The sequence below is a fragment of the Danaus plexippus genome, chromosome 4 (assembly GCF_018135715.1).
Source record: "Danaus plexippus chromosome 4, MEX_DaPlex, whole genome shotgun sequence".
Taxonomy (NCBI): domain Eukaryota; kingdom Metazoa; phylum Arthropoda; class Insecta; order Lepidoptera; family Nymphalidae; genus Danaus; species Danaus plexippus.
Genome location: NC_083538.1, coordinates 4041471 through 4068737, shown reverse-complemented (window position 1 = coordinate 4068737; position 27267 = coordinate 4041471). Strand labels below are relative to the sequence as shown.

The window sequence follows — 27267 nt, the reverse complement described above, 5'->3', positions numbered from 1 at the left end:
ATTTGTATGTAATTACAATTAAAACGACTTCATATAATTTAGAATTAATATGTTACAATAAACAAGAATTTAGGTCAGGGGAAGCCGCGAGCAGATGCTATATGACCAGAAACTATTTCCATACCCAAAATACTGTGATTGTACTTTTTTTACATACCTATTATTGTATTATGAATACAACTTGATAAATATTATTACGTAACTATAGCCATATCATTATCATATCATATATTCTTATCATTACTCCATGTCTAATAAAAGGAAACCTAATGACGTCATACCATATATTTAAAATAAAAAGTTGTCTGGCTTAATATGTACAATGAATATAGAAATAAATGTGCCCAAACCTTAGATTCATGGTGGTGTATACAAGTAAGTTTATTCCCAGTCAGTTGAATCATAAAAACAAATTGGCATGACCGTCACTGTAATACCGTCTCTAGGGAAAATTGCGTAGGGCACAATATGTGACCGAGCCACTCATAAAGGCTGTATGACTTAAGAAGTAACAAGGGTCAATAAATTACTTGATAACTTTTGAGGACACTTTGGATGATAATTGTGTATCATTCTACCGAGAATATGATTGTGGAGATCAGTTCTGTACTAATGAGAAAAACTTTTAAATAGAAACAAATAATTTAATATTACATATAGCCTTTATAGATATATATGTATATATATATATATCAATATTTTTTAAATAACGTAAAAAGTATCAATGTTATCCACTCATCGCTTTAAATTTAGTTAAAATATTTTAATTTACAAACAAAAACTCTTATTTATGTATATCAGAAGGACTAAAGGCTTTATTATTTTTTAATTGTTTTGCTCCAATAACTTTCAAGGCACTGTGTCAAATACCAAAACGAGTGTTTCTTTATTATTTAAAACAAACTAAGTAAAATTAAGAAATTAAATATAAAAAAAATATGTATTGCTTAATATATATACAAAGTCCATATAAGAATTGTATTAACTTTATACAATTCATAAAGCGCGGAGTGCAATACTTACATTAATCGACGCCAAAACATTTTCCCTAAGGATTTCTTCGCGACGAATCAACAGGTTATAGTAGAAAATTACACCCTTCGTTTTATCTTAACAATTTACCACCTTAACCCAAACGCTTAGAGTTGTAATTTCACTTACAAATCCCACGAGTGATACAAACAACCTGTGGATTTTATACATGGAATAGTCTTTGCGAAATATCTGAGAGGAAACACGTTTTCCTTTACGTTTCTAACCTATAAAGTGAGTATCACTGGCACTATGGTGTATGAAAGTTTTATCGACTTCACCCACTTTATAAAGCCGCTGAGTATATTATCGTGTCAGGAGAACGATGGAACAGTGGTGACGTCATGGAAGCTGATATCAAACTAGCCAGAAATGCGTGCAACGCTCCCTCTGTCCTCACTCGGAGTTAGATTCTACAATAATTACGTTATTTCGGTCCATTCACTTTGATGGAAATAATGAAAAGAAATAGGTCCTAGGCCAGTCTGAGAACAGCGTGATGATAATATATAAGATACAAAAATAGAAATTTCGTTGATATTTTTTTTCTAATAACGTTGTAAAGAAATTTAAATTACAATATCTTAGAATAATTGAATATCTAAAAAATATTTCAATGTTATATAATATATAATGATCATTGTTTTATTAATATGAGATTTTTGAGATAAAATTATTTCGTAAATACGTAAAATGTTGTAGAATCACGTCGCTGATTGATCCTATATTCCAGCGATAGGATCTTATCACGATAACGTGGTGAGACAGAAAGAAATAACAGTAGCGTCAGAGGGAGAAGACAAAAGGTTCATTCAAGATCCTCAGTCACATTTCACTCCTAATACGAATCGGTGATCGCTGAGTACTTTAAGAATATATCAAATAAAATTCTCTAGACACATGTATTTAGTTCTTACAAATATACAAAACATTCAAAACAATTATTATTAATAAATAATATTTGCCATTACCATAATTTACGTCAAATTTTATTAAGTAAAAGCCTTAGATATATTTCATAATTAAGAATAGATATTTTGCAAGCAATTGCAGAACGGCGTAAAAAGTCTTGCGAGTGCTCTAGATTCACAGACAATGCCCCAATTTATATCCAACTCACTTACTGGAGTCAGACGAGAGTGAAAAGGATAAAAGATATCTCTGTCGTGCTAACTGTAGTTTTAATATAACAATATTAAGTAGTAGACATGAATCTAAGTTCGTAATGCCTAGTGATGATAATTTGACACTAGGGTAAGTGATAAGAAAAAATATATAAGTGAAGCCCTCCGCATTCTTTAAATTATATCACTTGTATATATATCTTTTATTTTAATTATATTTTAAATAAGAACTGTGATTATCCTTAAAATCGTTCAACGTTCAATACAAAGGATCCATTTGGGTTAATAGCTGAAAACCGATACACATATAATTCAAAAAAACCGGTCACAAAGCCAATTACATTAAAACATTCGGAGCAGGACAAAGGGCGAGAGAACAATGAGCCTGCAAAGAACCCGCGATATGTCTTTCAATGCTTTTAACTTTCTGATGGCGGAGGGAAAAATGGTGACGTCCCACAAATACCCGTGAAATAGTGTTGGGACTATACGTTATCGATAACTTTTAAATTTAAGGATCTTTTATGAAATAAATGGAGGAAACTGTAATTGTTGACAACTTGTGCCATGATTAACTATGTTATTAATATTTAAAAACATAAAATTTTAATAAATATTTATTACAAACTGAAAAATTATAAGTACCATTTGTTATGTACGAGTATATGTTTGTATTTTTGCGTTATAAAATATATCGTATTCAAAATTAAATATTAAAATCAGATAATTCAGATATAAATTCAGTTAGAATATGAAAAAAAAACTTAGTCAAAAATGTATCGATTCTTCACTAAAACAGTAAGATGTAAGCAATGGGGTGTAGGGGTTGATTGCACCGCAAACTCATTTTATAAATCGTTCGTTCGCTCGAACGGAACCACGCGTCATGTAACCCCACTCTAATAATACTCCCGACTAAAAAACTATTAATATAACTTATATATATATCCACTAATCTAGTAATTTTTATAACAAGTTTTACCTGACTGTGTGATAATAGGAGCATATGATGTAAACAATAATAAAGAGAATTAATTATGGTGTTTTCATTGCTCCCAGAACGGTTTTTACGGATTTTTATAGTGTCTACTTTACAAAGATTTTTCAAGTGAAATATTTTTTTTAAATTGCAAAACAATAGGTACTATTCTATATAAAAATAAGCATTAACATATGTCAGCATACAATTGGACAGAAAACATAATTCTTCAATCTAGTTAAAAAGCATTACTACTTTTATCTGTATTAAGACAATGATCTCGTAATTTTTTTCACAATCAAGTTATATGTTGCTGTATTGTATAAGATCCCATAGAAAATGTTCAAGGTATATTCAATATACTGAAAGGAGTTTAAGAGCTTTTAACACAAAGAAATCGGCAAGTCCAAGAGATACTTAACGAGCGGCCAGAATTGAAAACATCACATTATTCTTTTATATAAACGACGGTCGCGAACCACTCGCTTAATAGACAGTATCAAGCCAAAGATCTTAAGTAAATCAAATCGCCCCATGAATGGGAATGAACCCGGGGCTTTTCACGGAGTTTTCTCAAGATGGCTATCACAATGACCGGGATCAAGGCAACTTATCTCCGAGGAGGCCAAAATGTATCTTAATGTTTTTTAAGTTACTTCAATCTTAATATAAAAGTCACTGGGCTTGTTGATTACAAGTCTATACTTTAAGGATATTTTATCGAAACTTACTACTTCTAATAATAGTTTACGTTTAGATTCTTTCAATAGAAAATTATTGAAGATATTTCTATACAACTATATAGTAGTACACTTAAAATATAAGAATCCATGCGCATAATGGTCGATTTAGTGTCTAATAAAGAAATAACTGTCAAATGAAACGGTTAAACAATTTGTCTGTGAAGCATCATAGCGAATTCATCACAATAAAAAAGGCGCACAAAGAAAATGTTTAGGATAAAATTTACATTTTACGGGTCCTAAACACTCAATAAAAGCGACCACAGATATAAAAGCGAAATCGTACAGGAGAAGATCTGTCACTGAATGAAGCCAAACCCCTTTTTAGTTCGGCGAAACATTTCAACGTTCGTACGCTTTGGAAAACAACAATCCCACCAGCATCCGTATGTATGAGGATACGCAATATACTTTAAAAGTTCTACCAGCACAGAGCTAGAAATCATAGATGCACCGGTTAATTATTTTGACATATATATTAATAAATAATGTATATCATTTCAATGACAAAAAAAAGTTAAACAATTATATACTGTTATTTTAATTTCATAAAATTAACATCCTCCTTGTAAATCTGATTTAATTTGTGATATTTTCATTTTCAAATTCCTCAGCTATATTTGTCTTATATGCACAATTTATTATTATGAAAATTAGACATTGAATTCACGTCAAAGCAATAAATATATTATACCGGTTGTCTCATGTAGTACTTTATTAGGTCTTTGGCAAACCCCTCTCTGTTTAAGAGCCACGCTATTTTCATGTTTCGCGACTACAAATGGGAATCCATTTAAATACTGAGTCAACGTTTTAATACGACATCATGTAAATGACGAAAATAAAATATGTCCTTTAAAATTACTCTTAATGTACTTTCATTTAGATATATTTTTATATCTTTAACTTATTTCCATATGTTATTTATTAACAGAGAATAAAAATCTAAATCATTTTTTATCAAATATATCAGATATATAATTAGTGTGGAATGCACTATGATCATGTATATATGAATATTATGCTATATAGTTTGTAACATATTATATATATTTTACGCCATTATACTTGTACATCGTAAGACATCTTTTGCATAAAAATCAGTCTGCTTCAGACTTAACAAGTTGTATTTCAATATAAAACCTTTTTAGTTGGAGCGCTACATTGCAACCAGTCAAAGCAGCCTGTGATGTTCAGGCTTCTCTTTGAGAGTACGTTGAGGGGCTTACATGAAATAGATTCGATTGTGCCAGCGATATACTTATTTGTTTGCCATTGATCGACTCGGTCTGTAGGGTGCTATGCGCGTATCGAAATGTAATTTAGGGTGCGACGCTTCATAATAAACTCTTACGACAGCTATATTTAAACAGAATTTTAATATATGTGACAGTCTAAGCACTCCCGGCAAGTATTATTAATACTTTATAAGAAAATATTTAAATGAAACTTGTAATTTGCATGTCATTAATATATTTCCTTAAAATTTTGCAGTCTCGTATTAGATTTTTCGTCCTTTTTCATTATGAAAATATATCATGCATCAATACAGTTAGTGCGTTCAATTGTAGTCGCAATTAAATAAGTCAAAATAGAAACGTTTTTACCGTTCGAACAAAATAAACTTATGTCGTAGATGGCCCGTTGACAACAAAGGGTTGCGGACTGATTGCTTAATGGACAGTGAAGGCAGATATGGGAGCGTGATAAATCACCGCCGTGATTACCCAGCCATTATCTAAAATCCAATCTTAGGGGGCGACATGACGGAGAAAGTAAAATTCTAATGACGTAATTAACATGTCTCTTCCAAGAATATTAGTACGCCACGGATATCTATGAATATTGTCATAGACTAAACGAAATTAAGCTTTGAAACTTACACTCAGATGAATAGTTATTTCAAATATTGTTTTCATTTAATTCCTGTTGAGCTTTTTTTATAATTTTCCACATCGGTTTTACAAAATTGCCCAAATTGGAACTTCCCCTTAAATGTTTGTAAAACGTAACGTAATTCTGCGAATATTTTAGTAATAAAGTTAGGAGCACAATTGACATGCATTAGCGGTATTTCCGGCGACGTCCGGGCCGCCTTGTCGTCACGATCCGGAAATTCAATCGTCTCGCAGCCTCCGTAACGATACTTGACCTAAATTGATGATTAAAATACAATTCATATACATATCTTCATAATAGCTCATTTTCTCATTTTAAATACGTCAAATTTTCCGTATCAAAATTTCAGTATATATAAATTCGAACTTAATACACCCCAAGTGTTAAAAGACAAGAGAATTGCATACACAGTGTGCTTACAAGCGCTTGAAACGCGGTGGAAGTGGAGTGAAGTGCGGAGCTGTCATGATCTGCCTCCTGATCGATAAGTCTTGGAACTCAAATATTTGCACACGAGGAACATTAGTGGCGATGGCGTGATTAACGAAATAGGCCTGACGTATTTATTATACTGCAGATTAATTTACTCACAGATTCGTTATTCGAAGATACGTTATACTTTTATTAATATAAATAATAATTGTTTTACTATGTCACAGTCATATCATATCATTTATCATAATCACATTATATATCATAATGACTTACTTATAGTAATGTTAGCACTATCATTTTGTTTTAAATTCTTTAAATGGATAGAGAGGATTTGTCAAAAACTTTCTCAAATAATTAATCGATAATTGTCTCTGTAAGGCAAAAGTATTAAATCTGCATACAGAATCCTTATAAACCCGCTTTTCACTTAAACCCTGTATGATAATACGTAGAAATTTAAAGCAACATTACGTATTTATTAATAAAGCGTTTAAAATACATTACAAATCTGGAATATGAGTGTTTTTCACTATCGATTATCACTACATACATACATGTATGTATATTTGTAGAAGTAGCACAGACTAAATGTAACTAAACCTAATCCCTAAAACCTATATCTGAATGCCACTGGATACTTTATTAAAAAAAAATATGCTTCATCTGTATCAGACTACTCTGTGGAATTTTGGGTAGGCGCCTGAAAGTCTGTTTCAACATGGCGCCAGACACCCATTTCGTAGTCTCGGAGAGGAACCCACTGCTTTTATTACAGCAAATAAAAAAGATAACTCAACTGGATCAACTCGCTGATCGTTTATCTTATATTGTTATTTTCTTTTCTTAGAGCTTTATCAATTATTGGAAATCGAAAAATTTTATCAAGCATCAGAAATGACTCTGCCTTGTTATTATTACAAATACAGTATAGTATTTGGAAACAATGCAAAACTTAAGCAATAAATTCATTACTTGTTTTAAAGCCATCGTTACAGGAAAACTTCTAACTGAGTTTCAAGCCTCCTAATATTGACTAAGTTATATTCAAGTCTCACAATCACCTCATACGATTATAAAAACCATAACTTAATCTTTGTTAGTACAAATTTATTGAAACCATGTCAAGTCTGTGTATGTGCTAAGTAATCTTAATTATTCTCCTATTCAATAACGCCGATTGGTTCTTAAGAACATTTTTCAAGAAGCTTGTTACAGAACGTAATAAAAATAAGGATTATGAATTAAAACTTCCTAAGCTTGAAGCTTTCTTTCTTTCATTCAAAGGTTTATAAAATAGTAACACATATAAAAGTAACCAATGATTTTTTTTATTTGTAAACCTAAATAAAATCAAGTTATATTTTTTTCAAATATCTACTCAAAATGTCTTTAAATAAGTGTGAAAGTAATAACAATAACTTGTTCAAACTACTAACTAATGATTGGATATTTATTATTCTTAAGAGTTAAAAAATCAGGGAAGAACATTGAATGGAACTAGAATAAAGATTTGATCTTTGCAATCTAAATGCCATTCTTTTACAAAATTCTTTAAAGATCCCTATTTATATCATCCCACACATAAAGTTTTATAAATAGAATAATTTTGTATTATTTAATATAATTCTTCATAAATTCTCCTAAATTATTATAAATCTTTTACACCGACAAAAATTTCAATGATTAAATATAACCAGTTCACAAAATCTATTTTCTTTTTTCAAAAAAGAGAGCTTCCTTCATCGACGGATAGATCATAATGTAGAATTAAAAATTATCAATACTTATGTATGCATACATCAATGAGAGTGTAATTTCAGTTTTTCCTTTGATGTTGAAATTAATCCGGCACAGCACCGCCCTCTTTGCATCCCACCGTCCACCGCAAATTAAATCCTGTCCTTTTAGAGGATTCTCATTATATCCAACAATTAGTGAGCGTACCGAGCAAAAACAAAATTGAACTTCATTACAGAATTCTGATTACTTTCATTTTTAATCATCGATCTAAAACAACGATGAGGCTTGCAAATGTTACTTCTTATACATATCTCGTCTTATCATACAGAACCGTTTCTCCTGTGTACGATTTCAGCGATATTCCTTATACCGTTCGTGTGTTATAAATGTGTTAAGGCGCGACCCCCTGACGCCGGGCGCCGCTCTGTCCCGCCGGGCAGACTCAGCGGCTCCACTCATCGATCCCGCGGGATGACAATTGCCAACATAATTTATCTGTTATCGCAATGTTTTTAGGGCGTTCGTTACACTTTACACCGCAGACGTCTAGACCGTCACTTACGAATACTTCAACTTCATATTTCATGATGAATCTTACACATTTTTTTTAGATTCAATTGCCATTTATTTTAAACAGACGCTGAGTGTTTGTCATAATAATTTTCTCAATTAGCTTAAGCGTGTTCAGTGGATATGTCCATTAATGTTCGCTTAATATTTTGTGTTATTCTGTTTCTATTAGTTAACATCCTTTTAACAGTTATTAGTAAGTCGGTAATGCCCCTCAGCTGCTCGGCTAATTGGCCATCCCGCCACAAAAGGACCGCCGCACGCTCGTTAAATTTAATAAACAACCTCAGGCTAAATTCAACAGCCATCAATGAGAAATGTAACACCGAATGCCGCTCAGAATCACAGTCAATGTATTCAAACCGTTTGATTGTGACGTATCTTTAGAAAGAGATGATAATTAATATAACATTTTAATACAGGAAAATATGATATAATATTATTATTTGATAATGAAGAAGAAATAAGACGAAAAAAATAACTTCCAAGAAAATATAGTATAAACAAATATCCGGTCTTACTTCGCTTAATGACAGGATGTGATTCGGCTTCTTTGTTGAGGGGTCGAAATTGAGGAAATATTATTTACACCTCAAGATTCAACAGTTGATGGACGATTTTATTTGTTGAAATCATATAGTTATATTATTCTTATAGGAAGGTTCTTGCTTGAAAGCTCCACACAGTAGAGACAAGAGAAATGAACTTCGATTTTTGTTTAAAATTTTGCCTTTTGTTCAAGAGCGTTATAGGTTTTGTATAGGGAGTAAAACAAAGTGGCAGAGAGCAATTAATTTAGGGCTCCGCTGTACTCGCCTCGGGCTCCGGACCAATCCGTTAATTGTCGCCGGCAATATTCAAATGGCGGAAACAATTATCGTGAGTGCTGTGTACGTATTAATCTGTCTACCCTAAAATTAAGGAAAAACTGATGACGATGTATATGAAAAAATTACTCTTTCAATGATAATTCCTCTAACCGATTGAATGAGATTAAAATATAGTTTTCTTAATTCTTGATTTAAAGAAGTTATTACTCGAATTATTAAAAATAAACTACTTTAGTTCGAAAAAAACATAGATCTTTGAGTTTACATAACGACAAAGAAAAAAAATTAAAACTTATATTCATATTTTTTCTTTAATAAAAATTTGAAATAAGAAAAAATATAAAACCTCTTCATAAATTTCCTTATAAAACATAGTATAACATCAAAGTTATGACCGTAGAATATAATTATTTGAATTCCATATCTGGCAAAATAAATCCGACTGAATGCAGACGTTATCGAATCTCAAAAGCGCATTCAAATACTTTAAATGAATCTACGAATTTGCAAGCATAGAATAATCCCTGATACAGCTTTATATTTATACCGTGAGATATTAAGTCTCATAATTGACGGGAAGCACCCCTGTCTGTTCGTTGAAAATCTCTTTTGTGTACTCCGATAACGATACAAAGCCTACTAATGTCTTTTAAGGACTTAGTGATTTAAACGGACTACATAATGAACTGCTACCCTTTCTCTCTGGCAATTTATGAGCTTAAAACAGTAGAGCGCTGATATATGTCGATATTGAAATATGAGATTTAATATTTTATTTTATGAATTGTAGGAATTACTTTTATATGAAAATATTTAAAAAATACCCTTCAAATGGTGATAGAAATGATATTTCTAATTAATTTATTTCATATCATTGATGTAAAGGATGCAACAATCATTGAATTGCCGAATGAAAAACACGAATCACAAATTAATACTTAATAAAGTTTTTTGCAATTATATATCAGTACTACAATTTGACACTTGTAGTTAATTTGTATTGTGTTCGTAGATATACCTAGTAGTAAAGATCCATTATGCTCTGCTCTTAAATCAAGATATAGAAAAAATACATGCATTGGTTCCGTTAATAAATTATCAAACTAGAATTATATTTGTGTTTAATAAGGTTTCGTAAAACGGAAAAAAAAATACAAAAGATTTTCTGTTACGGTCTAAAATTGATCCAGAATAATATTAAATTTTTTACATTTTCATGTATCCATTATCTTTCTCAAAATATATTTCCAGAAACTTGAAGTTAAGTATTATTTCTTTATAGCTTTATTATATTCAATAATATTTTCCAATCATAAAATTTTTGGGAACTCTCTAAACACAGCATAACACCGAGGAGTTTATCAACAACATAACGAAATACATTATTCTTAAAACGAAACCTTGAAATGTAAAATTTCACTGAACCAATATTATATACAAAATAACAAATAATATTGAAAATAACAAATATAAAACAATAAACAATCCGCATGAAGAGATAAATCCGGATCTGTCCGTATGTTATCAGCAGAAAGCAGTTCTAGGGATGCGATCAGGGGAAAATCGGATTAGTGCTTACACTCCATTCGGTAATGCCGATTGCTGAGCATCCAGATTTTATTAGATTTGACGTCTCAGACATTGATGAATGAATATAATTCAATCACAAAAATATCTCATCAGAGATAAGTTCACATCTACACACACACCTTCCAAATTTTAAAGTTTTCAGTAATTACTAGTGACTATAAAAGTACTATTAATAGAAATCGACAGAATTTGATATAGACTGTATCCCTTTAAATAAGATATTATTATGAGAAACCTTTAATTAATTGATAATCAATATTGAGCTGATGCTGCAACATTCAGCGCGCGTGAATTTCTAAGAAAAAGAGCTAACATTACTTATATCTGGCTCTAGTATTATGAAAAATAAATATATATTTATATATATAATTAAATAGTTTCTAAAATTAACTTTTATTAAATATTCCTTTCAATATTATTTTAAGTTCCTGTCATGGACAGCCCTGCTCTCTATTCGTCCGTGATTCCTCCCTTCATATAGCAACATGTATTATCCGATGTCAATATTGTTGACGATCGACTTGCAGTGCCCAACTAAATTGCTTCCTCTTCGCGTTTATGACGTATTGTATTTTTAAAGTTTGAAATTCATTTGATTTATGTCCACTAGAATTGTAACTGGATTGATAAATAGTTGAAATTTGGTATAGTTATCTTTTAAGGCGGGATTTGATGAAAAAAAAATTTTAAGCCAGTCAAAGCAGTTGGAAATAATTCACATATAATAGGGACATTTTCTTATGTACTGATATTTAGCTAAATTTTGCTGCCATTGAAGATTGAAATCCAGGAATCTGTTAACAGTGGTACAACAATGGCTAGTTAGTGTAAAATACACACACGTATATATATTTTTGAGAGACGAACTCTTGTATATTTCGACTTGAAAGAAGAATCTTATTACAAAAAAAAAGAATTAGTGACGTATATTATATATTTGTTGAAATATAAATTTGTGGAGATTAAAGTTATTTAAAAAGAAATTAACAAATAACAAGATTTATTACTATTTTATATAATTAAAATGATAAAAAAATCTCATTGTCCTGTCCTAATTTTTCAATTCGACTTACGAGTACATATCTAGACTCTGTAGAAGATTATCGTAATACATTTTTGGTTTCAAATAATTTGATAAACATAAAAAAACGAAATATATCTTAAAGCACGGGAAAAAAATGTGGTATGTGGATAATATTCACATAGTCATTGGCAGTGTGGATTTTAATGAGTTGAAGTCAAAACATCGAGATATACAGATAAGAACACCTAAAAATAATCGGATATAATTTAATTCATTCGCTTATAAAATAAGATATTATTGTTTCATAATCGATATTGCTTCTTCAGCTTTTATACGATTCGTATCGTTATAACCTCAAGAAGGATTGTTTGTTCGGTACTTTATGAGAATTTTTTTGACGATGACGATGACTTGAAAATATATGATCAAAAAGAAATATTCAAATAATTCTGATTGCTATAAAAACGTGACACAAAGGTATTTTAACAACTTACGTTAGTTTTGTTAAATAATGTATAGTAATTGACTTGAATAAATATGCCTTAAGATGAAACGTAGTAGTTGATGACGTCAGCAAAAAATATAACAGACAAAAGGTAAAACTTAAAAAGTTATAAGACACATTGAAAATAGTTTTAAAATAGACAAAGGCAATTTAATATTCTATCCTGTTGAAATTAAGAATAATATAATACATTTACAACCAAAACTAAGCCTTGTGACTAGAGTCCGACGGTTCTTTTTACCTAATTTGGTATTTAGTATTCCTTAGTTCCTTTCCAAGTTTTATATTCGTCTTCAAAAGATATTTAGGTTAGTTTTTGCTTCCCTATTCCCATTTCAATTTAGTCCATAGGTCCGACGCGAATACTTCTTTGTATTAAATTTTAACCCATCCATTACTTTTAATAAACGCAGTTGAATATATTACGTAATGATTATTCAGGACTATATTATTAAATGTTCTAAATTTGTTAAAATATATAATATTTTTTAAGCCTTTGGCCATTCATAGATTTTATTCTACCTTGGTCTGCTCATGGTGAAAATCATTAGCTCTTTTTAAATGTAGTCAAATTTTTTGTTTGTAATTGTACCTGAAAGGCCTTATGGGTAAACTTACTTGAACAGAAGGGGTTTGTTGGCGAACAAACCAGAGGCCTTCTCCTTCGCAGCTTGCAACCCCTGCATTGTAACGCGATGCTCTTCATGTAATCACTATACTAACACCTGGAACAAAATTAATGTCAATACATCATAGCACTATTCTAACCTACAAAGACTAGTCTGTGCGTGGTGGGTTACACATTAAAATCGGAGCCCAATGGGACTATAATATTGAATTCCCGTATATAATTAACAAATACTTAAACAGTACTTCTTTCTTTAGTCTTCCAACATAGGTGAGCTACTGTTACTGATGTTACGTAACACTCGTTTTCTATATAAATCAGTAAATAGCTGTAATTATATATTCAGTACTTCAACAACATAGTTCATTAAAGTGTTCAAAGAGTAAAATGAAAAGTAATTTCATATATTATTATTAATAAATGTTACTTACATTTCTGTTCCTAGGCGTAGCAGGTCCGTCGTAGCGTCTGTCGATCGCGTAGCACCCCGCGTAGCACCCCGCAACGAGCTACGAGCTGTCTACGGCTGCGCGTAGCCCTTACCGCCATTGGCCGCTACGTTTACGGAACTAGACGTATTTCCTCCAATCGCTGGTTTTACTGTAACGGGGCGTGGTTTCGTAAGGTTTCAGAATATTTTCAGTAACACCAAAAATACATAGAGCTGGTATCGACCCAGTTAATGTTGATATTCAGATATGGGAGAGACTAAAACGTTAAATACTATTTCATGACAAAACAAAATGACATTAGGATTCTCTAGTACATATGTATGTTAAGTATAAGTTATATTGAACGATATTACTATCTAAAACGATTTTCTTGTCTCATCTATAACGCCTAATTTGTTACCTATTTCTCAATATCTATCATTAGTATAATACCCCGTAACTCAATTTTCTCATAGCAGTTTCGTTAATGGTTAGAAAGGATGTTACGAAAATATACTTTCTTTGTTATCTGCGTTTCTCAACATTTTTGTTGATTACGTAAATTTAATGAACTATGCGATATAGAAATATTACAAAAGGTGTATTTTTGTTAAAGATATAAAAAATATACACATTCCCTGAATAATGGATAGTGTTTCATGCAAATAAAAAAAAGTTGCATTACTAATAATTTTTTTATTAAATTCTCAACTATTAGAATGAATGCAAAAGAATTCATGCAAACATACCATAGACAACATTATAAATATAACTACTATAAAACGAGTATCTTTTATTTAAATGTAAAACAAACTGCCTTTGAATCTTTTATCTTACTCTACTCTTGAATTTACAAGTGATATATAACTTTAAAATCCGAATATATTATTATCCATCGGAACAATCCTGGTACATCAAAACCGCTGACTCCGCGGTCCTCACTTCATTTCACGGCCAGAGGATCCCACAAATGAAGTCTCCGCGCTTCAATGAACTTGAGGCTATATCATCGTTTACGTCAAATATTAATGGATTATGAACGAAGGGTAGACTCAGACTGAGACTGAGACTTACACTGAATTATACATTTATTAAATTTTATAATTTTAGTAATTTAATTATTTTGATTTTTATAAAGTCGAAGAAAAAACATAGTTATATATATTTTTTTAGAAATAACACGTATGAATAACAGTAACTTAGAATAAAGATATCTTTAAAAATATAGCGAATATATTGAAAAAGTCTTCAAATAGTTTTCTGTTGAGTTTTAGAGATAATTTTAAACAAAAATTGGATTTATGGTTTTATTAATATATGTATATAATAGTATTTATAATACTCCCAGCTCCATGTCATGTCACAGTCGGCTGAATGCATCCGAATCGAATATCTGCTCATCAGACCGTTCCCGCTCTCGCTTTGTGTGAACATTCAAACAGAATAATTAAATACGAAATATATGAAATCTTTTTAAAGAGTATATACGTCACAAATAATTGTACATAATATTGTCTTTTATATATTTTTTATTAAGTATTTTAAAACTCTTTAATGATATATATATATAAATTTTTCTGTATTCGATGAGGAATATTAATTATATTTGTGAAATTCTGACGAAGCAACCAGAATGAAGGAAGCAAAGCCATTATTTCTGATGAGCTATGACCGAAATATCGTTTTTATATTCGTCGACGTTTCACTGCCAGATTGCAAGATACTAAGTTTCTCCTACTAGGTAAGAGATGAGAAATATGAGGAACAGAATTTTTTATTAATTTCGCGATTTAAAAAAAGGTTCTTCGTATTTTTTATATATATATAAATACATTACTTCTTTTCTTATATTTCAACTGATGACAGTAACTTGAATTCCTAAGACATACGTGATATATATTTTACAATATAATATATCCCTAGGCTGCACTCGCTTCACAAACCACAACCCTCCTCTAGATTGTATTAATTCTCACATAAGTCAAAACGTAAGCGAGGGATAAACTCGATCTAGTTAAACGCTGAGTTAGTATTTTTTATGAATAAAATTTAAATTATTAAAACTTTAGCGAAAGCGATACCTTTATTTGATGTCCCCGAATTATAATATACGTATAGGTTGTAGGGATATAACAAGAAGTATTTAGATTACAAAACATATTTTAAATCTATTGTTAATTGTGTTAATATTAAAAAAACATTATTTTGAGCAATGAATTCGATTCATTCAGTTGTTTTATTATGGAATAAAAACTAAATAATTTTAATTATATTGTATTCTTTATATTGAAATATTAAATTATACTTATTTCGTATTAAAATTGCAAAAGTAAAAATGTCACTAAGGATATAATATAAACAATAATTATTTAATTTAATTCTTTTAAAACTAAAAGCGTAATTGAGCAAAATAAATAATAAAAAAAATAAACATCTTAAAGATAAAAAACAAATATATCTTTCAAAATTTTTGCAAACGAAAAGTTAATTGAAATTTTGTTCTATAAATATTAATTCTTTTATATAAGTACTCTAAAGATTTTTTTTTTTCTGAAAATAAAATAGAAAATTTCGCAATTCTATCATAGTTTCATCTGACCTCGGGTATTGAAAACTGTGAAGTAAATAGTTCCACCAAAAAAACCTCGTTAAGAAGGAAAATGTATACCTTAAATTTTAAATAGTTATTTTTTGAAACAGACCTTGATTACTGCATACAACGTTCATCCAAAAAGACTAAAGCACTTGTAAACGTACTTTAAAGAAACATTTTAAAAGGTGTGTACTATATATACATGTTAAAGTGCCTTTTGCTGTGGCTAAAGAGGCCTTCAAAGCACTTAACGACGATCGCCCACTTTTCAAAAAGCGTATTCAGCGCTTATCGGCCCTGACTACTTTATAAGGGGGTGATAAGATGAATATCTATATTGTAAAGGTAAGTTACACATCTATAGACAATTCATAAGCATTTGAATAAAAATTTTGACAGGTTTAAATAGATTTTTTTTTGTCAAAACTAATGAAAAAAAAATTAAATCGCTATATATTGATTTAACAAAGTCTAATCTAAAAAAAATGGCCTTTTAATAAAATATAAAATAAGTAAAACCATCTTAGTTAATTTCATTAAAAAAAAATAGCAAATTCAAAAATAAATATTTTGTAAACCTGCATCTATGAAACCATCTCACAGAGGCGGATCGCAAAAAACACGGTAACGTGCTTCAATGGAACCAAATATCAATACATACAAAGCAATATCCTATAAAATATTTATTTGAGTTTCATATAGGCAATCAAATTGATAGAGATCAAATATGGTTAAGATATTCTAGAGGAAATGAGAAGTAATCCAGCAGTGCTTATAAGGGAAAGCTCTGAGACCATGGTTTTCTATAATGCGAACGGATTTTCAGCGTTATGGAAAACTATGCACTAGACTTTGGAAAATGTAATTTTATGTCCGTTAAACGGGAGACGTTATATTTTTAAACTTTAGATTCATTTGAACAACCTGATTTGTGACCAAACAGGTTAGTTTTTAAGAAATCAGTGTTAATTTTTGGTTGCTCAATGCAATAAATAAATTTGTATACCAATAACATTTTTAAGATTAAAAAACAAAATGAAAATGTTTATGACAACTTTCCCATAGCTTAATGAGATTTTTTATTCTTAAAAATTTTATAACTGCAGACGAGAATATAAACTAAAAAATATACTCGTTATAGTCTGTGATAAATTCAAAATGTACATTTTGAATTTACCATAAAATCTTTAAATTTCGAACACTACCAACATTAAATGCTAAAATAGTATTAAAGATCTGTTGTTGCATTGGTTGAATACGTACTTATTATATATGAATTCTGATAAAGGAAGTTATTCTAAAAAAAATTGTTCTAGCCACAACTCTTTATGCCCTTCGATCTTAACATAATTTATATGATACTAATATATGACACAACAAGCAGAGATTTGTTAACGTCGTTAACCATAGACAATGTTGGTAGAGATGAATAGTTTTTGAGACATAAACAAACAATAGTGAATGTTCTTCTACTTAGGTGGAAATAAATTAAGTTACCGCTCATATGTATATTTAAAGAATAAATAAGAATAGCTTTGGTATATATACCGACCTTTTCTTAAATACACAGATATGATTATACTATATATTGTCAGCCGCACAACCATTATTACAAAATAAAGGTTTTACTTCTATTAAGAATTTTGCTGTTTTTCGATTTTGATAATTCACTTGTCATAACGATAGTTCCAAAGAATATAATAAAAAGCCTTTTTAATTAAAATATTCATAGTTCTATATATCTATAGATAAAAAATAAATAAATAATAAATTATAAAAAAATATCAAAGGTATTAGTTACGGCAATAAAAATAGTTTATATTAAAGAATCTTTTAAATATATTTTTTTTTAACAAAAATCTATAAATCTTTTTAATTGATATACTAGCTTTCGACCGTTTTAACATTTACAATTAAAGATTGTATTATAAACAAATATTTATAATAAAATTATACGATATAAATCTTTAAGCGTAACTAAAAATAATAAGAAATGAAGAAATGTATCAAAAATGTAGGCCTCGAATTTTGTCCCGCGTTGCGTCGGAATGTTAACAAAATTATTCAGTTACGCGACATTTTTGGTTTTCAGCAACTTTTAGCATACAAAACGTATTTAATAATAAAGAGGTCTAGAATGATTAAAAGCTTGAACAAAATACCTTAAATATAATATAATTTGTGATATTTTACAATGGAATATTATACAACCTATGTTTTTGCAAACTATAAACATATTGATGTTTATACTACGTAGCAATTTAAACTCATTGTTTTTTTAGGCCTCGAAGGATATTTATTAATTCTGTAAATGCTCTGTCTGCTTGGTATTCTTCTGCATCTTTATAAAATAGTACTTAAATATCAATAATATCACTGAATTTTACATCATCTAAAGTAAAAGAGAGTGTAAGTGGTTCAACAGACAAAGGCGGTTAAAGTGAGCAAATATTCTGAATAAATAACACAAGATATATTAGAAAAGAATATTTTTATTTAGAAAATAGGTCCTGAATTTATTTTTATCGCTTCTAAATTACTGAACCGGTAATCTAGTTTACTTATTCTGAAACATTTTAAAAATACCTAAAAATGAATTATTTGTTAAAAATTGTTAATGGCTTCTGTAACTGAGCCATAAAATCATCTGTAATACGATCAAACTACAGGGAATGAAAAAGTATAATCAAAATATCTTTGCATCAAATCAAATATAAAAAATTAAAAATTGCTACCATGCAAATATCTATTTCTTGCATTCCAAATATAATGTTATGACATTTGATGTTATCAAAAAATTATAATGAAAAGATATTAAAAAAGTTATTAAATTTAGTTTTAATCAGGCAACACTTTTTTTGAATTGACAAAGCACCTTTTTCCACTCGATTGCCGTCCACCTGGGGGGTAGCTTCCCTCTCTGTCACACGTCAATAAATCAAAATTCACCTATCTCACTCCCTCAGCTATTTAGACTTATTAACTCCTCCAAGGTATCATAGCAACCCGTCGTTCTCAAACGCTCTTCGGTTTTAATATAGAAAATTGTTAACTCAACCGAAAGTTGGAAGCAGTTTATTGAATTCGGAGGTATATCACGCCCTGTTTAACATTTACCAGCAAGTGTCAGCAAATTAAGCCATAATTAAATATATTTCATATGGCAATTCTTTGTTAGGAACGTCAATTTTGAAGTAATTATCTTTTTTTATTTAATTTATGGCTTCGTTCATATTGAATTTATTAGTTTTAGAAGAAATATAAATACAAAATAACTAACTGTATGACAATATACATTCATGACAATGAATAATTCAAGAATCGAATGCTTACAACGCGTTCTCATTAAAACCATAGAGAATTATCTACTAACTGAGAATTGGATTTCTTACATTTGTCTTTCGTGACTAAATTAATAAATCAAAAAAATTACATTGCAACCCTCAACTAGTAACGTTCTCTGATTTTAATATCTTTTAATATTAGCACACAAACGTAATTGATTTTAGACACAGGCTATATTCTGCTTAATTGCTCTGCAAATATATGTATATTGTATTTTCTAAAAATTCATTCTATATTATATGTATCTTTTCAGAACGTCACTCCTGATATTAATAGAAGAGATAATAAAAGTCATCCTTTTGATTCAAGAGTAATTTGAAGAAAAATACATAAATGATTTAAAAATAGTGATGTCTGAGATTTTCGGCCGTAAGTTAACATTTAAATAAATTAAATTTGTTTGAACAACTCTGTCACAGCTAGTAGATTCTGCTACATCCAGAGCTGAGAAAATAAACGAATATAAGCAATCGATGTTAGAAACCAAAAAACAAATGCGCGTATAGATATTTTCATTTCATATGCCCTCGATGACAGTTACTAAAAAGTAATCGAAACGTCGGCAAAAATGTACAAAAATGGCAACCTTAAATCCCAGAATCATAGTTTTATAAGAAAAATATTTAATTTCATAAATAAAACAACCAAATCAAACCAAATTGTAAAAAAATATATGATTTTTTCTTAACAGATTATTTTATACATTAAAACACCGTTGTGATAAGTTGCTTTTAATTTTTAAATTTTTACCTGTCAAAATCAAATTACTGAACGTAATCTAAAAACAGTATAAAATATACCCGCACATGATTATGCAAATATATTCTAATGAGTAGTAAATTATGTTTAGACTGTGGCTTAAATAAAAAAATCTTGCAGAACTCGAATAGCCTGCAAACAAATAAAGGTTGCAGAAGCAATAACCGACGTTTATTTTAGTTTCGTATCAAATATATTAAATCCGCGAAGGTAGCAATACCGACGGAGCGCTGTTTGCCGACCGATCGCTCCTGGGGGACGATCACAGTTTATAAGACGGAATAAAATCACGATCATGATACCGATGAACCGCTAAGAGATTCTTTACAATCGACATGTCTACTTTATTTGATATTATTTATATTATCTCCTTTGTTTTTGTTGTCGCTTGATTTAAATTAAGTTTATTTTGTAAGATGTTCACTTCCTTATATTTAGGTGATGGAAACTTTGTTGGCTTTTGATTTAGTATCTTATTTAATATTCCCTGAGATGTAATATGCCTTGTGTTTCCCATAATAAATAAAATTAAAATTAAAAATATTTATCTATATCATCTTTAACATAGTTTTTCCTCATAATAAAGGCATACTGGATTTTTGTTTTTATAAACATGAAATATATTTATTTTTAACATGTAATTAGTCCGTTACAATACATCTCTATGCCATACTTATTAATTTATCCGAAAATTATAATAACCGCGTACAAAGTATTTATTATAACCCAATACCACAAAATAGGTCCGACAAAATCAATTTATCCGATTGATATCTATAATTCTGACATAACATAGCATACTCCTACAACTATATATCTATATAGAGATATAGATATAGATTATATAATCTGAATAACAATTAATGGTAAGCCATATTCATAATGGAATTCAGAACGTTCCATAACACACTCTATAACTCCGGTAATGTATTTACAGGTGAGTAGAGACGGGCGGGCCGCGTGGAGCTCCGCCCTTCATTGTCTCTCGCAATCTCCCAAATTGAATAAATTAAAGCCGAATTTAATAACTCTATTAAGTTTGCTAGGACGCAAACAACTTTTGACGTGTACTGGTCCAAGCTATCTGGGGAGGTTTATTGAATTAGTCGGATGCTTAGTCGAGGGTTGTTGAGAGCTTTTTATATTGATTATAAACATAATAGCAATAATACATTCCGTGTATCAAACATCTTTAATATGTTGTGACAAAATATACACCTTTTTATTTCTTTTAATTTTGTCTTGTAACTATAAAAAAATATGTAATCTCTTTGCTCTATAACAAATTAATTTGGAATAATAATTCAAAGACACTGAGCCGTGTGTTATTTTATTCCAGGTAATTATATTTTTTTAATTTATTAAAAAATAATAATAACAGCTATGATTTCTGTCGAATATCTTATATTGTATGAATATTGTTATTACGTATCATAAAGTGATACTACTTTAGGCGTAAACACAAAAGTTGCATACAAATAACTTAGCTTTGTAAAAAGAAACAAAGTTTTACATTTATTAAAAAATCAAAGTAAAAAAATGTACATATATTAATAATGTTCCAATCCTCAATACTTTGAAAAACATCACTTGTATAAAACTAACTTTCCTTTATTCTAGCCGTTATTATCGGAAATAATACTTTATTTAAAAAAGCAATACGAAACAAATATATATATATAGAACCATGAATAAATTTTACCCTACCCTAATAAATAAATCTGCTTTCAAAGTTTTAAAAATATCTAACGATTGCCTTTGAAATGTTGTAATTTAAAAAGTTTTCTATAACTTTACATTTATTCATTACTAACACTCTGTATACCAATCTATATTTTTTTGGCAGGCAGATATATACTTTTTTTATTAGAGAAACAAACAAGTTTTGTCCGTATTGAATTATTTTTAAATTATTAAGAAGCATCCCAAAAGATCTTTTACATATTTTTTTAAAATTTAAAACACACCGCAAAATATTTGACAACAAAAACTAATAAAATAACTGTTATTATTTAACTTAGAAACAATCTTCAAATGAAATTTAAAATACTGAAGGTAATAAGTGCATTTTATAAGATAATTAAGAGTAGACATTACCTGCAACATGCACATGCATTCAAAAGGTGCAGTGTCCAAATATAATGATAAACACTTACCAAGATAACAAGAACTTCTCGTATGAAGACGAGAATAACATTAGCTCCTACAACTATACTATAATATGTCCTAGATATGATAGTTTTAAATTGATATGTTTAAAACTGATATTCTTAAGATTGGTTTTTATCCTATTCTTATAATATTTCCATAATTAAATAGTATAGTATCCCGTACCTACTATCTGTATTCTGTTCCGGAGGACATCACTCTTAAGGATTGTATACACTTCAACAGTCCTGGTGTTTCTTGTAACACTATTAAGCTGCAGCTCAAGCGATATCGCCCTTAAGAGTGATGCGCCCCCGGCGAACGCGCCACGTGACTGCCGGCTTTTCACAACCTTTGTGTTTACATCCAACCTCCCCCTTCCCCTCCCGTCCAAGCTTTCCCCCGCTTTCCTCCCGGTTTTCCATCCCCCCCACACTATGCTCTATCAAAGTGCAAAATATAATAGTACATTATAACGTATGATATTATTAAATATCATATCACTAATAATAAAATACGCAGTTAGTGTTACTTAAAATCGTTCGAAGGCAACACAATCGTTATTCGTTTTATGTAAATAGATTAAATCTTGTCAAAGTACAAATATCTTATAGTGAAATTTAAATACACTATTATCCTTAAATTTATTTTTTGTCAACCAACTTTCGTTTATAATATCCTAAATGATTTTACTATATTACTTTGTTAATACCAACCGGGTGGAAACAGAGATAAGGAGCTTTGCGCCATAAAATAGTCCTGAACGGAGGGAACAAAATGGCTACCGACTAGCCAGGGATATTATATTTGTCAAATATGACATATCTACAATTGGATTGCGAATTCATTTGATAATATTTATTGCTTAATAACCATTCTTATAAAAAAAATATAATAAATACTATTTAACGCTTTTACGTGAACTATAAAAAAAAACTCGTAATCTAGATTTAAAACAAAAAAATTAAAAAAGTAAAAGAAATATGTGCCAGCAATATTAATTATCAGTACACGTTTGCTTGGCTTAATTGTTATTACACATTACTGGTTAAAATATTTTGCTGGTACCAATTTTTCGATTAAAAGATAGCGTTCGGAATGATCACATAATGGATTCCAACCATAAAGCAAAGTTATAGTGACACATAATTATTGGTAACACGCTATAAGTCACCACGAAGGCCGTATAACAAATTTCTGCTTCTATTAAAAAATATTTTATTATCTTTGTTTGTAATGATTGATGTATGAATATTAAATGGCTTATATTTTGTATTTTTCTGAATTCTTATACGCTATTAAATATTTTAAACATGTTTTGTTTTAATTCAAAATATGTCGCTCTGTTGTAAACTCGTAAATCATGACAATAATTAAAATTAGAGTCGGGGAGTAGAATTTCCTCTAGAAAGATGCGCACCCTTTTATGTTTCCTGCTGAGAGGAAAAATATTTTCATGTCCATTTTAATTGTTTTCTGATTTATCACCCACATATTTTGTTTTTTTTTTAAATTTTTTACAAGGAGATATATTGTTAAATGTTAAAAAATAATGTGAATTTCATGAAAACTTGAGCTCTTGATTGATTTTTTTTTACTTAAACTTCAATGCACTTTAAAAACAACACAAAGGAATAACAGAACGTAAAATATTGAACTCGATGCTGAAAATCTTTATATTTGTTTTGTTGTCAGGTAAAAGATAACTAATGACCTAGTTGTATCTAGTCGTTACTCTCACTCTATTTGATCGGCTTGAATATATAAAATCTCTCCAAAATGCAGACTGTTTTAAAGTAAAAGAAATACTTAGACTTAAATCTTCAATAAAATCTTTATTTAGAAGATGTTTAGAAATTGTTTTATACTAAATAGGACTTAAAAATACAAAGAATGAAATTTGAAAGCAAAAACTAATTTTATATAAATAATTAATATTTATTTATAGTCATACTTTATTTCTTTATCGATATGTGCATATAAAAGATGTATTGATAATGATTTTATTCATACATCCCAATAGACAGCCAATTACGCAACTAACGATACCAGATATATTTGTGACTTACCTTTTACAAAAGTTTAGATCACCTGCGGCGGTATTAATATGTATTCATCACGGAGGGCATTGAAAACGAATGAATGACCGAAAATAATCTCAAAGGGTGGGGTTTGAGGGGATGGAACAACAGCCTCGTTACGCGACATCCGCAGGATGTCGCCTCCTGATGTATTGTTGAAGGACATTTTGTTTTCGTCGTTGTAGATGATCATATATATGAATATTCTGATGGACATATTTTCTACGAGCGCCTGTTAGGTTGCGATGCTTTGTGACAAATGTAACTTTACATTACAATTTACAATCACAACTCCATACGAAAGTATTTTATGAAAATGACTCTAATGTTTCTTGTGGATAATAATCTGAAATAACTTTTGTTTTTTCTAATAAACTTTACAATTAACCTTCATATTTAAGAAATTCATAGATGACATTACACAAATAGATTACATTTATTTATTATATAAAGTTTTTATCTTTTTAAATCAATTATAATTATTAAATACTTAAATGGTTTTAAAATAAATTGAAGTAATCATGTAGGTTAGATATTTTGGGCTAACCACAGCCTGACAAGGGTTAAATACACGTCAAATATGTATAGATAGTAAATAATTACACAAGTCGCCACATCTGTATGAAAGTAATAATGTGAATGCGGAGGTGTCTTTTAGGTCAGATTCCCGCGGGAAATCACCGTAATCCGACGACGCGACGTATCCGAACGCTAGTGGTGTATGTCGGATTTCACGGATTAACAGCCAAGGGGGTAAACTACGTAAGTATTTTGATCTAGATTTTTTTTTTGTTTTTAAATAAACTATAGAAATTGTGTCTTTTTTCATTATGATTTTAAATAAACAATTATTTTTTGTGCATAAAATTATTTTGAAAATTTAATAATGTCTTGTTACGTATCGCATTTTTGTTTTATTGCATTCTTATTACAATCCGTAAAGAAATATTATATATTTATTATAACATAACATCTCCAGATCATGTTAGTATATTTTATATTCTATAAATAATCGTATCGTATATGGGGGTTAGAAAAATAAAAATCCTTTTACCTCTATCGTTTAAGCGTCACTGAGCACAGCACTTCTCTATAAAAACCACTGAAACCAGGGACTGTGATGAATCATGCTCGTCCAAACGGAACGATGTACAACACATTAAGCCCCGATAAAGACATTCAAGGGGTTTTAAATGTACCAGACGTGAAAAATATGCTACATTATAAGCCTCAAAACTTTTGCGGCCAGTTTTACAACGTTAAGTATATTCCACTCGCAATCTCCTTAACGGAAACGTGGATGAATGATGAGACTAATTAAAAAACGCTGCAACATCAATGTGTCAACGTCTTGACGGTAACGAGCGTCTCTAATAACCGAAATGACAATTATAAGTAAGCTGACAGCTAGACTCATAAGTCTTCATTATCCCTCGTCTAAGTTCCGTCGAGAAACTTTGATGGTCCTGATATTGAACGAGCTTAAGTATCATCCAGTAAACTTATCCGCTCTCTACATTTTTCCCTCATGAAGCTTGTCTCTCGTCGTTGTGCATAAAACCTTTAATACAAATATAGAAAGATTGGTTTAAAACTTTACATGTATTAAACATAAATCGTTTAAAATCTGGTTATGAGTTTTAAAGTTCAATATACCCAGACACTGCCACAAGTAAAGTTTGCTTAGTAGGAACTATGTAAATCCAAATATGTGGAATAAAGTTTTAAGTGCAAATTACACTTCGACTGACCAAATTATCTTACTTAAAAAGGTGACATAGAGGGAGACTATTCATCTAATGACTAATAGCTGCTACAGGTGTGACGTTACCTTGAGGACTATAAGAATGTGTGTCAGAAAGATAAAGTTAGCAGAAGTGATAGAAGGGCACTAAAAATCCTGTACCATTACTCAATTTAACTACATTCAAAATTAACAGAATAGTGGTCGTGGAAATATATTGTTAAATATGATATGTTAAGCTTGATACTAAATTCAAATGTGTATTAATGATACATATTTTATAAAGAAAATAAATACAAAAGCTGTCGGACTGAGGTATCTATTTAGTAGTATTTCTTTATAAGAACGTAAAGGAACGCATACAACGCTTCATAATGAGTGTAATCAAATATAAAGATCATTATTAAGTTCTCAAACAAAATTAGGAACAAAGAGGAGGGAGGTAAAGTTTAAAGTTAACAAGACATAACTAACTCGATAAATCATTAATAAAGGAAAGACAATAGTATAATGTTACCCATTACTGTGATACATCAACAATTATTAATAATGTTTTAAATTACTCTACATTTTCGACTGTTTAGTCACAATGTTCTATCATAATTTTCGCAAATAACAGCAAGGATTTTTTGAAAACATTCCCGGGTTATTCTAGAAATCAAACAATGATGCTCAAATTATTTTCTATGCATTTATGTTTTTTGTTTTAATTATCCACAAACATATAGAACAAAATTTGTCTTGTTCAATTTAGATTTTTAGCTGTTACGATTTTTGTATTTCATTGATAAAATATGAGAGAGAAAAAGCAAATCAAAATTCTTACAAAATACATACAAACATTTTTTTGTTTCACTGTATGTCACCGGTCCAAAATATAAATACATTACAACGTCCAAAAATTAACATCACGTCTCAAAATTTTAATTTCAAAATTAACAACAACTAATAAAATTTTAGTTCATATGAAAACAGAATATAAATGGCATCTTGGTAAGTATTCTGTTGTGAATGCTCCTATTTGCCCAGCGCCCCATTAGAAGTCCGGGCAAATTGCAATAAATCCG

At 29.7% G+C, this 27267-nt stretch overlaps 1 protein-coding gene across 2 annotated transcripts in view; it reads right to left on the bottom strand.

The window, feature by feature from the left end:
- Positions 1-22703, bottom strand: part of LOC116768442 (vesicular glutamate transporter 1) — a 33007-nt gene extending 10304 nt beyond the window's left edge. The window contains exons 1-3 of one of the 2 annotated variants that reach the window (XM_032659169.2): positions 22384-22703; positions 13531-13699; positions 13090-13196 (exon numbers count right to left, since the gene is read on the bottom strand). In XM_032659169.2, the coding sequence (XP_032515060.1) occupies positions 13090-13157 (68 nt within the window). In that variant the 5' untranslated portion in view covers positions 13158-13196; positions 13531-13699; positions 22384-22703. The remainder of the gene's footprint in view (positions 1-13089; positions 13197-13530; positions 13700-22383) is intronic. The other variant, XM_032659170.2, reaches the window with a different exon arrangement.
- Between the last annotated feature and the right edge of the window lie 4564 nt (positions 22704-27267).